Source organism: Harpia harpyja, chromosome 11, assembly GCF_026419915.1.
Source record: "Harpia harpyja isolate bHarHar1 chromosome 11, bHarHar1 primary haplotype, whole genome shotgun sequence".
NCBI lineage: Eukaryota > Metazoa > Chordata > Aves > Accipitriformes > Accipitridae > Harpia > Harpia harpyja.
This window is the reverse complement of record NC_068950.1, coordinates 27,313,285-27,326,477: the sequence shown is the minus strand read 5'-3', so window position 1 is coordinate 27,326,477 and position 13,193 is coordinate 27,313,285. Positions and strand designations below refer to the sequence as shown.

The 13,193-nt window shown below is 39.2% G+C and overlaps 1 protein-coding gene across 4 annotated transcripts in view; it reads right to left on the bottom strand.

Moving 5' to 3' along the window:
* Positions 1-13,193, bottom strand: part of TGFBR3 (transforming growth factor beta receptor 3) — a 125,326-nt gene that overhangs the window by 10,560 nt on the left and 101,573 nt on the right. For 2 of the 4 annotated variants that reach the window (XM_052801291.1, XM_052801292.1), the window contains exons 9-15: positions 12,687-13,012; positions 11,856-12,005; positions 9,927-10,058; positions 9,512-9,679; positions 6,500-6,799; positions 5,525-5,642; positions 1,564-1,599 (exon numbers count right to left, since the gene is read on the bottom strand). In XM_052801291.1, coding sequence (XP_052657251.1) covers positions 1,564-1,599; positions 5,525-5,642; positions 6,500-6,799; positions 9,512-9,679; positions 9,927-10,058; positions 11,856-12,005; positions 12,687-13,012 — 1,230 coding nt within the window. The remainder of the gene's footprint in view (positions 1-1,563; positions 1,600-5,524; positions 5,643-6,499; positions 6,800-9,511; positions 9,680-9,926; positions 10,059-11,855; positions 12,006-12,686; positions 13,013-13,193) is intronic. The other 2 variants (XM_052801293.1, XM_052801294.1) reach the window with 2 other exon arrangements.

The following is a 13,193-nucleotide window of genomic DNA, read 5'->3' as shown; positions in this document are numbered from 1 at the left end:
TTTTTCACATTTGGCAATGCTTTCAATAACTGAAATTAATTCCAGAACACAAAAATAGAACCACACACACACACAAATCGCTTTCTAGGGGAGAGGCCCTTTTGCAGTACCATTTCAAGGGTAACAGCATCTGGTTCCTGGATGTATTGCCCCCCAACGTTAACCATCCAAACAGAGATATTTTCGGCTTTTGTGTTTTTCTTTTTGGTGATTAGAAATACTTAAACCCAACCAACCAACCAAATCACCCTTTTAGCAATCATTTCTGGAAATTTCTTCTTACAAAATTGAATTCTAGTTTCAGTATTTTTAATGTCTCCCAGTGCACAAAATGGCTTAGCCCAGTGAATAACATTTTACTGACTAAGTTGGCCAGGAAATGAGCTGACTGGATCTTCTCTGTAGTATCCTTCAGTGGAATTTCAGTTCTCAAAACACAACCAACACCCTCACTTTACACATTCCTGCATCCAGCAGATGTCCCTATGAACATCCCCCAGCCCAACAGCTCCTGAGATCCTAAGGGCCATTCCCCTTTTCCCCTTTTGACAAATGTCTTCTCCAGCAGTTCCTGTTGGCAAGGGCCTTCAGGACCCATTTCTGGGTGCCTGCGAGCAAGTCTGCACATGCAACACCTGACAGACGGTGGCTTAGAAGGTTTTTCTCCCATTTCTTCTATGAGACTATTTCTGATTCCTTTGGACACATCTGGTCATTTTAAATACAAACTGGAAAGACTCTCCTAAACTCAACTATTTTTTCCACAAGGCACTAGCCAGTGTCCTTTCCTCTTGGGAGGAAACTTAGTGGAGAGGAAAAAGTCACATGGAGACTGAAGTGGCAGGAGCGTAACTTCTCATTCCCCTTGCTATTTTGAGCAAATTTAGTCCCAAAGACACAGGGACAGGTGTAGAGGAAAAAACCTTCTTTGCACTTCCTCTTCTAATCTTCCCTTTTCTCCATTCATTCTTGGTTTTGGCTACAAATCATCTTCACCTTCCTGTTTACTATTGTCTTCTAGTCTTGCTTCTCTCCTTTTCTTCCCTTCGTGGATCAGTAATTGACCCTGGTTAATTCACTATGCCAAGACAACAAAAAACCCAAAGAAATTAATCTGTATCAAGTCAGCAATCTCATCTACAGCATGACCTGTAACTGCTGGTGCCAAAGTAACTGGCCAGCTGCAGTGCAGGGTAGGAGTGAGGCTTGGAGTAGGACACAGGAGCTCCATAAGATGGCATTGCTGCTAAAACCCTAGTATTGGGAAGCAGTGGCCTCAGCAGAGAAGGGGGAAATAACACACACACATCAGCAAATGAACCCGCTAAGGCTGAGAATCTTGATATCTTCCCAAATTTGATTTTCACATACACAAAAGGTCAGCCCTTCTCTCTAAATGCCGATGGGAATCTCTCAATCAGCAATACAGTCAGAATTCTGTTCTGTCCCAGAATTTAAGACACACACACTCTCAGAAAGCTTGAAGATAATTTTCTTCATTGATCTAATACTTTCTAGACAAAAGTTTAAGGCTTAAAAGAGATTGGTTTAAGAGTCACTTACGTTGCTGTCTCACATTTGGCTTTGGAAGGGAAGGATCTAATTTAAAAAAAAAAAACAAAACACAAAACCCACAAAACATTAATCAGAGTTCCACATACAGCCTACAAACTACGCAAGCAACCTTCAGGATCTGATCTGACAGAAAGACATTAATTATGATTTTTACAAACAAGGAACTTCAGGAAAACCAGCCTGAATTCAATAATCTTGCTCAGCTTAGAAAAATTCTATTCATATATTGATCATTTCTCAGGGGAACATATCTACAGTATAGTTCATGCATCATATATTTTGCTGGCAAGTACACTGCAACCTTTCCCACCCAGATGTCATCAGGTCTGACCCACAGTAACTCTGGTTATCCCTATGTGGAGCTCTTAAAGAGCACAGATTGCAAAGGCTGTTTTAAGGTGATTACATTCATCTGATTACTCACTAATCACAAACATGAGATAACAGCATGCTAAATCACAAGGGGGGGGGGGGGGGAATCAAACACTGCTATCGCCTCTAAGGAAAAGTCAGTATTATGGCATGATACACACTGCTTTGTCCAAATTGCATGAGTATGTGTTGATTCACACATTTTCCCGAGTCTTACTTGGTATTCTGTCTTGGAAGTTGGGTGGGTTTTTTGTTTTGTTTTGTTTTCTAATTATATATAGGAAATAAAAGATCATAGCTATTATATCAAAGCTATTATTCTTGGCAAGAATATCAAATATCATCATCATTATCAGCATGTAACAGAAAGAGACAAGTAAACATATGCGAAAAAATGAAGAATTTTCCCTTCTTAACTGGCTTCTCTTATCTTTCTCCAAGAATGCCACCTCAAGCAGAAGAGCCAGAGATTCTGGCTTCAGACCTGATGACCTGTTTGGTTAGCTGCAGTTTGCTTCTGGATTGCCCAGTAACCTAGGGATCTCATTTAAATTCTGGCATATCTGAGTGTGTTCAGTGCAACAGCTGTACAAGGATTTGATAAGACAGTGTCCCAATACTTGTTTTTGTATCTTTAGCAACTGAAAAAAAAAAAGTTTAACTGCTATGTAAACATAGCGGCTCAAAAATACTGAAAATAAATATATTTATTTATTTAAAGTATTCTTAAACCGAGACTATGCTTCTAACTTCTAGAACCCAAATGGCAGCACTAAACTGCCAGCAATAGCCTGTAAGATCATTAGGCTCTGAGACACATGTGCCAACAATATCCAAAAAAGTATTTTTTTCTTAAACTGCATTATTGTCACTTGTTCCAACACACGAGTATCTCTTCCAGATCACTCTTAGCGGGATGGTAGGAAACAGGTGGAACAGTAGTAGGAAGCAGGTGAGGACATAGAGGGGTGTGTGTGTGGGTGTGTGTGTGCATGCACAAATAAGCTGGAAAGTCATCAAGTGCACGTAACAGCAAAAGCGTAACTCAATGTAAGATTTGTGAGGAGGGCTGGACTGAAACCAAGGAGCATTGAACAGTACAAACATGGGTAAGGGCACTATCAGATTGTTCAAACACTCCGCTAGCATATCCCAAGTGCCAAGAAAATGCCTTCTGAGCTGAGGGGAGAATGAATCTTCCATGCTCATTCTGTCATTGGCCTCTCTACAGAGAATATAAAGTCTGGTAATTAATGATAGGCTGTGTAGCCCATTATCAATTCTCCTCAGTCACCCAGTTCTTACATGTATTTTAATGTGGTTTGCTCAGAGCAACACAGAAGCAGTGGGAATCCTTGAGGTCCAGGAAAAGCATCTAATTTAAAAACATCAGCAGCTAATCTTTAGAAATTACCATGATTTTCTATACCTTTGTAGGATAGAGGCATTTATTAGCTGCTCACTTGACCTCCTTTCTATGACCTGTCTCCTTTTGCTGTAGAAATAATAATCTAAAGTTTCCACACTTAGCAAAAATCTGAACAATGACATTGGTAGATCATTTCAACAGAAGAACATGTATTTCCTAGCATTTAAATGGCCACCCATACACCTTTCACCGAAGTGGGGGAGAGCGTGTATGTGAAATGCAGGAATGCAAAGGGAAAGAAATGTGGCATGGAGTTAGGTTTTAGACACTTCCATTGGGATCTACTGCAATAATGTAGGCAACTGAGCTTGTAAATAACAAAATTAGGAGGGGAGGAAGAGTTATTCTCATTTAGATATACAGTTGTGATTTCTATTACAGTCAATGACAGCCATAAGCTTATGTCTGAAGAAAAAAAGACGACACCTTTGCAATGACCAACTTGTTCTGACTTTTGAAATGTCAAGCGCATGATTTCTACATTTGGCTTGGAGAGCAGATCCAATGACAGTAACTCACATAACATGGTTTACAACAATGAAAGCTGGCCTGTTCACGTGAAAGAAAATGAAGAACACGACCTCCAAGATGTAAATTCTCCTGTTCAGTAATGCGATACAATTTCTTCTCCAAATCTTAGGTTCATGTATTGGCCAACAATGGCATTTGGCTTTTAGAAAGGAGCCGCTTGATTCACTGCAGAACAACTGCATAGCAACAAAGCTACGTTGTTAATGTGCCACTTTGTATTATGTCTGAAAGCTGCGATATGCTGGGGAGATTTCCACCAAACATCCCACAATTAGACTAAATCACCCACAATGCAACAAAATACTCTATCACAGTGTTGTCTTGTAACTAATCTTTATAAATTTAGCTCATCTTTGCACACTAAGACCTTGTGCCTCTGACAAAGACAACATTCTGAGTGCAGCCCGCGACAGGAGCTGCGCACAATGCTCCACACATCGGAAGGGCAAGAGAGCTCAAAGTACAAGTCTGTTTATTGAAAGCTGAACTTCAGTTGCAGGATTTACTCATTCCCAATAGAGTAACCACTGAAAAAAAATGAGAGCTTTGCAAAGAGTGCAGAATCAGGCCCAAAGCACAGTTTTAATTGTACCACGCCGACAGATCAAATACTTGCCTTTAATTCATAGTGGATTTGATCTTTATTAACAAATTTGTAAAAAAACCCCCAAACTAAACATGAGCTGAGTTGCAGAGTTAAACAGAAACAGTTGTTGCTTATGTCCCCTAGCAATACTGTACGGTGCTTTAAATTGTTCAAAGACTAAAAAGCACGCACTGTATGAGAGGTTAGAGGACTTCTGATCCCCATCCTTTTGATACTCCCGAAAAAGCATTCCAAAGGTCAAACAGCCTTTGGACACAATTGGAAGATTTTGAGCACGTGAAGCCACTGAAGCTTCTGATTAAACTCCCATGCTAATACAAAAAGAAAAGATAATGCACATGTTTTCTTCTATGAATGCATCAAAACATGACTGATGCTGTTGTCAGAAGAATTCACTAAGAAAAAACAGTTACTAGCCACACACATGTTTTTCTCCATAAAGATTACATAATGAAACAAGTCCCACCAAAGTGGAGTTAAAATACCTTTGTGCATCTCATCTGTTGCTCTTAATAGTTTAACAGTCTAATGACTGTCTCTCCAGTGGCCACCCTTTTGCTTAACAAACTTATCAGGGTTTAGTGTCCTCAATACTTACCAATTCCATTGTTGTTATTCCTAAATATATATATTTACAAGCACAATAAAGAAATGATACAGCAGGGAGCAGAGCACTGCCTTTGATCTCTGAGCAACAAGAAGTTGCTGGAAGTGCTACTGCTATATTCATACTTCTGAAACCCGTATTATTGTCTAGTATGGTATTCCTTTCTCAATGCCTGGCAAAACTACATGTCCAGAGATCAATAAAGACAGTTAAAAAAGGGTGATGAACTGCTATGATGATTGCTGCCAGGGAAATGTCTAAACAAATAACATCTTACAAACACAGTATCACCACAAGATTATACAATGCCACACACTTGGAATACTCCCTCATTTCAAGCAGTTGTACGTTACACAATATAATATATATAGTTTTATTAAACAGTTCAAGCTCGTTTTCATACCTTCTGGTTTTCCTTCATGTGTTATTACAAGGGGCTTGGTGAAGGTTTTCTTGTTGTGCATCATGGCCAAGATCATATTCACATTGAGAGAGGTGCAAGCTTCATCAGGAGGAATGCACTGCGAGTGGAAAAACGAGTGTGCGAGGTCAGAGTGTGACCCGTCTGCCAGGACAGCTGTGCCAGCTGCATAGTTGCCTCATCATCAGTTTTATCCTATATTATTTACCAAAAAAAGAGGAGAAGCTCCAAACAACCCCTCTGTAATGTACTGGCAAAGGTAATATTTAGCTGTGCTTCAGGACGCAACCTTTGCCTTCATTAAGGATCCTCTAATCTTTACGAGAGTGTTACAATTGAAACTAAATGGTAGTAATTATTTTATTTTAGGATAAATGTTTTTTAAAAAATCCAGTAGCCAAAACTGTAGCCACCAACACATGTGTTGATCAACAATGACAAATCATCTTAAAAAAAAAAAAAAATACATTTTAAGGGGGATGTGCATAAACCCCAAAGTGAAAATAAATTCCAAATTCTTAGAACACATTCTTGAACAACTAATTTACAGCCATTTCCATTAGATATAAAGCAAAATTTGGCAATTCTCTTTTGTAACAATCAGATTGCAATATTATCTGATACGATGCATGTCTTTGGAAACTAAAGCTAACATTGTTTGCACTTTGGATATGGATGTAATGTGGGCAGCAAAGATAAATCTGAACCACTTGTGTAATAAAAAGCAATTTGTATTTATCCCATATAACCATCTAATGAAATTTAAACAGAAACTGTAAATTATGCAGTCAAAATGCATAGCATCATAACTCTTACCTATTAAAAGTTTTGAGCCTAGAGATATCACGTTCACTACATCGATTCCATAGAAAACTGTTTATTCACTTCAAAGTTCAGATGAAAAAAATATCATATTTTTACCTAAATTATAAGTTTATACTTTAATAAATTACTTACCTTTGGCAGTCCTTGAGCATCTTTGTCTTTATTCGTACACAAAGTCAACTCGCAGTGAAGAAAGAGCAGTGAGATGTTGAACATTGGTTTAAAAACAAAGCTAAATCTTTTTTTGTCCTTCTGTGCATGTGGTATCGGAAAGTTCACCTTCTCAATGCTGTAGAATTTAACAGATTCATCTTTAGGACAAATGTTTTCTATAATGGTGTAGTCAGACATTCTATCTGGATTTGAAAATGGGGAAACAAAGCATGTTTGAATGGCAAAGCCCAAGGATCTGTCAGCTTTAGTCACAGACACCTGCATTAAAAAGAAAGAGATGGTAAGATCTCAGAAATGACATTTTTAGTTCACATTTCATTAACATTTTCAAAAATTTTTTAAGCAGTTTTCCAGTGTCACTTCCAATCTGAACTATTTTGAAGGCTAAACATTAAGGGTAGACTGTCAAACTGAGAGACAGAAAATCTGTGATTTCAAAACCAGCAGCTGTTTAATAGCATAACTGTGCATAAATACAGCAATCCCTTATCTTTCCAAAAGCAGATGAAAAACCCAGTCCAGATCAGACACGTAGTTAATGACTGTGACTGCCACCTGAGATGGTGCTCCTTCCCTTAGATACACAGGCCATAACAGAGCTGTATGAAAGTCAATTACTAATTCCATGTCTTTGTATCTGTTTGAAACTTTAATGAAAAAGAAAAGAAAAAATAAAAGCAACAGACACAACAGAGAACCCACCCCCAGCCAGGAGAGGAATGCAGAGGCAGAGAGGAGGTCATGGTCTGATGTGTGGGTGGCATTCCTAGACTGGGGGAGCAGAGAAGCCTCCTAAAAAGCCGTAATTTCTTGTGAAATGATCCTTTTAGTTTATTGTAAGTCTGAAATTCATATTCTTTTATGAAAAATAATTAAGACTGCAAGCTTCCAGGGCGCTGATGTTGTTCAGTTGGACTGGAATACAGACAACAAATGCTACAGAATAAGTAGGAAAAAAATTTAACTGGAATTTGTAACAAACGAAGCGTGTTGCTCTTAATAAACAACAGAAGCGTTGTGCCTAACCATTAACACTGCCTGACGAAAACAGTTCCACAAGAAATAATTTCCTTCTTAGAAGAAATGTGCCTTAAATGTGTACTTAATCCATGTGTGCTCCATGTATATTTAAGGAAGAGCCTGCCAAATTTTCCTGTGGTCTATACAGAAATTTTTGGATGCTATGAGTTGCGCAGTGAATAAAGGCATTTCTCATTTCTTCCTCTCCCTTATGTGAGCAGCAATCAAATTAGAGATGAAGGGATATGCTGAAGCATCTAAGCAAGAAAGACCATCTTCTAAAAAGAACAGAAATAAAGACTGATGAATGAAAGTCAAGACACCAACAGGTAAACAAGCTGATGGTGTAAATAGTTAAAAAAGCAATTACAGCACGGAGGACAGGCATACTACAGCATCATGAAACACCATCAGATAAATAAAAGGATGAATGGTATCTCAAGGAAGAAGAGAACTACTGGAGAAAGGTGAGCCCAAAATATGAGAAAATGACAGCAGAGAACAAAGAAAAAAAAAGCCAAAAGATTCCAATACAAAAAAACATTTTTAGCAGACAAGGAAAAGGGAGATAAAGAGTTCTTACAGATTATGACCTAAGCAATTTATTGACCAAAAACCCTCAAATATATTTGTTAATAACAAAAGCAAAACAGAAACAAAAATGGAAAAAAAAAAAAAATCTGTCAGCTAAAAACGGAGTCACAGAAGTTCAAAACTGATACAGATTTTCCATGGTGCAAGAAACAGAAAACAAAGGCTTCTGCCAGGACAGGTGATGAAGAAATCAGAACATCCGTCTGAATAAACAGCTCCAGAACCAGATAAATCCAGACGGCTCAGAGCCAGGGGGATTCATCCCAGATTGCTGAAGGAAGCAGCTGGTTTTATCCAAATGAAAAAAATTATGTGTCTTATAAACATATTCTTAACTCAGCGTGACACACTTCTTTTTTTGCTTCAACTGTCTTAAGTACTTTTCACCAGGTAGAGAATGAGGAAGAGACACAACACACTGAAATAATGAAGAAAACTGCACCAATGCCAAATGGGCCACTATGCTTATCATGTGTAACGTGGGCTCACAAAGAGGAACTAACTTGGGCAAGGCAAACATGGCACAGCACTGCTTCAGTCAATAAACTCATTTTCCCAGTCTTATAAGCCCATAGCTCACCACTCCTGATTTACTCATCTATAAACTGGCAATACCACTTCATTGCCAATGTTGTATTTATTAATGCCTACTGTTACTTGAAAAATGCAAAATTCTATTCACGTGACTATCTTTAGAAATACTAACTGTATTGGTTTGAAATTCCCCAGATTTCATAAGCAACTTAGCAACACATGGAAATATTACCAGGTCCAAAACGCACCTGAAGTCAAGTGTATCTGGCTGTTGACTTTGCTGGTCTTATTTATCTAAAGCTGTTAGATCTCTTGTGTGATAGCATTCAAAAGGATTGTAACTGGTGTTTGTAAGCGGATCAGAGAGAGATCGGAATCTACACTAACTTTGTAACCCGAGAACACTAGCATATGGAAGACAGACACTTGTAATCATTTTTTGCATGTCTACATCTTTCAGATGAGGTTCGGCCATATTACCCAATAAAATCAACCCTGAAGTCTTCATCAGGAAATACCAGTTCAGAGCAAGAGCTGAGAGACCACCTTTAAGTTCTGCACAGAAAAGCAGATTTGGCAAGAATGGCCAATTTACCTTGCAGTTAAATTCATCTATTTTGCAGGAACCCTTTGGTTTTGACTCAAAATGTTGTCCCGCTTCTTATCCCACAGTTTCTGTTCTCTACAGTCACCGAAGTACCTACCTGTCTGCCTAAAGCAACTGCACAACGAGACCTCTCAATGGACAAAACCAGATTTGGCTCAGTTGCACAGCCTTGCAAAATGCTTCCTTTAGTTTGAAAGCCTTTTTCAGTTTCTTACCTCTACATATACTGGCCCATTCTCAGCAACAGAGAAGAGTCCTTGGGAGGGAGCAAGGAACAGATCTGTTTTGTACAGCTCCATGCTGAAGGTCACATTGGCGATGCGTGGTTCAGGAGGCCAGAACATGCCTTTGTCATCCTCTGGCTGGTGCAGCGTGCAATTAAACTGAAATGAAAAAAACCAACACAATAACATCCTGAGTCAGGAGTGGTAGCTGGATAAGGACAAATTTGGAATCTGCAATAGGGGCCCACCCATGTTCCATCTACTTAGTGCAAATCTTCAACAGGGTCACAAGAACTAGAAGTGAGAAGAAATGTGTTAAAAGACAAATCAATTGCTATACAATTAATATAATTTATGTGAAGTGCCTATTACGATATTGTCAGGTGCAAACCTGAGAGTAACATACCGCTATTTCAGGCGAGCTTGAGAAAGCAACATCTCCCTCATCAGCATCCCCTGGAAATCCATTATCACCCGATTCCATGTCATCATCATCAAAGCCACTACTTTCAGCTGGTGATGACAGCTGAATGACAATCTGCACAAAAGGTATTGCAAACGCATAAAATTAGGTGATAACTGAGCATTCTCTCTTCATGCTTATCATCTTCTTCTCTCTTCAGAACAATGCAAAGGCCAAAAAAAGTGCACCAGCTAAGCAGATGGTGAAAGCACATCTTAAACAGCCTTGAGCTGAGCATGTAAGATACGTAGGCTATATTTAGAGAACGCCCCTTAGTTTTTTTCCAGAATTCAGAGCCAGCAAAGACACTAGTCTGGGTGCTGGTGTCTGAATGAGCAGCCTAGCATTTCCATTCTATTTCTGGTATTTCTATAACCAACACTGAAACAAGAAATGGCTTTCTAAAGTGATTTTTTGCAACTTACAGTTTTCCTTAATGCACTCACGGAAAATCACTGGAAGTGTTAGGGTCATTAAAGGATTTTCTCTTCTGTCATTTGTGTATTTTTTCAGAGATGTACACCCCAAAACATGATGTCCCTTTCTTCATTCTTCCCTTGTTTTTCTCTGAATTTCTACTGAATTCCCCCGCCTCGCTTTTTTTTCCCTCCTTTGCACACTTCTCCATTTCTTCACCTGAAAATTCCTGTTTTTGTTTCCCAATGTTCTCCACTCTGCTTCTGTATGCCCCGTGGCTCCTCAGCTAGTCACCTCCCTTCCAGGACTTCATCTTTGTTTTCTTGGACATAGAGCAACTGCTAAGTGACACATACCCTCTTTGAGACTCCACCGCATGGTGTTTATTTTTTAGGAGAAATGCTCCCAAATTCTGAAAGATACCATACATGATTCGGGGTTTAAGTGAGTAGTCAAGACTATTAAAAGACATGATGGAGAAAAGAAAGGAGGCAAATACCCATTTTCCTTTGGGCCATAATAGAATATAGGGACAATGACAGTATTTAGCTCCAAACACGTGCTATTCTGTAGTTTGGAGATGTTTCTATCCACAGTCTTGGTTTGGGATTGTTTCTAAAGTTAGGTGCTACAGACTTGCCAGTATAGAACGGTTTTAACTAGGCAAGGTCAGATTAGATCGCCTTAGCTGTGTTTGGGTTGGACCACAGGCTTTCCATCATTTGCCAAGGTTACTTGTATGTACTGGAAAGCTCAGCAAGAGAAACGTGTTATTACTTTCCAACCCAGATTAGCTGCGCTGTACTCAAGCTCATAAGCTCAGCCAGTCTGGAAGCGGTCACTTAGAATCTAACTGGGTTCCTTAGCATCGTCACTCATATGCAAGTACTCAAGAGTCCCTTCATCATGTACATCAACTGATAACAAATATGAATCCATTATAAGAGAGAAGCATGCACAGATAATGTCTTTTCCTCACATTTTGAAAGCCTTTTTCACACACAATTTTGGAAGAAAAAACTTCACTTAAAATAATTCAGCAAATGAATTAAATGGTGTTGCTTTGTGCAATCACAGAACTTGATTCCTATTCCTCCTTACAGCCATGTGGTACTGCTTAGGTATGGGTACATCAAAGCTGCATAGAGAAAGCTGGTGCAAATTCTCTGAGATTGGTACAGATGGTCCCCAAAGTGCAGCCATGCAGTTTCGTAGAAGTATTTAACTCCAACTCCTCCTTTTTCCTTTGGGATATTATCTGACCACAGGAGCACACTGAATGTGCAGCCTTCATACCTCCTCGAATACAGGGACTGTAGCTGCAACTAGGTTTGAGCTAGACAGGAAAAGATCAGCATGCCTCCTTTTTGCTCAGACTAAAGCTAACTACAATGGCTTACTTGTGCTACTATGATGTGCAGTGCAGAAGGCGGCTCCTCTTTGTAAAATACTCACAGAGTTAAAATAAACAATCTTGTTCAAGATATATGCTGTCCGAGTCCCGCATTTGTTCAGCAAAGACTCCAAAATGAAATGGGTACCATTCATCTTGGCTTTGCAAGAGTGATCCAGCAGCGAGAGTTCTGTCCTTGTGTAGCCGCTAGCCTGAAACAAAGGTGCTTTGTAAGTGGCTGAAACACAATTGTGTTAGGCTCTTGCTTAAAGTGCAGCTCAGAATACTGTTCATGGCTGCTGATAGGAGGAAGTGAAATTCATTGTACTGACATCCAGGGAAGGTCACTCTCAAAATGCTGTTATACATGACAGACAGGGAATAAATGTAACATGGAACAAAGAAAACAACAGGTTCATTATTAATCTCCTGATTAACAATGCTGACTCTGTTTGGTCTGAAATGAGCTAAAAATGCTGTCTGTATCAGGCTCTTTTCCACAATGCAAATGGACACAAGCAACCTGTCAGCTGGTAGATGGTAAAGACAGATCTATTCAGGTCTCACACAGCTATCAAAAGCAGCTGCTTTGTACTTTGGAGATTAAAAACTCAGACTGATGGTTGAGTACAGTAATTTTTTGACAGAACCGACCCTGCAAAGCTTTAATCAGAAATCCCTCTACAAACTACTGGATTGTTGGGAAGAGGAAACATGACCCTGAGTTACGGCAAAGAATATCTACACCATAGTTTCCCCACCAAACTATTTTTTGGGGGGTTGGGTGGTGATGGCTGTAGATCTTAGAATGTTTATTTTTTCAATCAAAATACAAATAAAATGGTCTGCCCCAAAAAGCCTGCCCAACTTTGAGAATAAGAGATCACACCAACCTGCAGAGAGTCTTTTTCTACAGCTACTGTCATGACTTTGTCATCACACTTTATTGACAGGGCCACATCAGCACTGCCCTGAACCTCTTCAGGTTCTTTATGTTTTGAGAGGGAATGTTCAAAGTCATGATTTATTAATGTATCCACTGAATCCCTGGGTGGGAAAATGCCTTCTCCCAGTGTGTCATGTCTTCCTCTGTTAATGTGAAAAGGAAAAGTCAGGCCATCACTTAATGCAGGATTCTTTGGGGCAGGCAGTGGGTTAGCACCCAGCAATTCTGTCAGCTCTGGAGGAAGGGAATGGTCTTCTTCATCATTCATCTCTTCTAAAAAAAAAAAAAAAAAAAATTGAAGGAAAAAAGAACATTAGGTTATTAGATATTTTTCCTAAAATTATCCAGAACTAATCATTTTCATACAAAAAAATATTATCCAGAATGGAAGCTCTTGAAGGGCATCCAAAGCAGCATCTTTGTACTTTTCAGGTAACTAGCCACAATTCCTCCA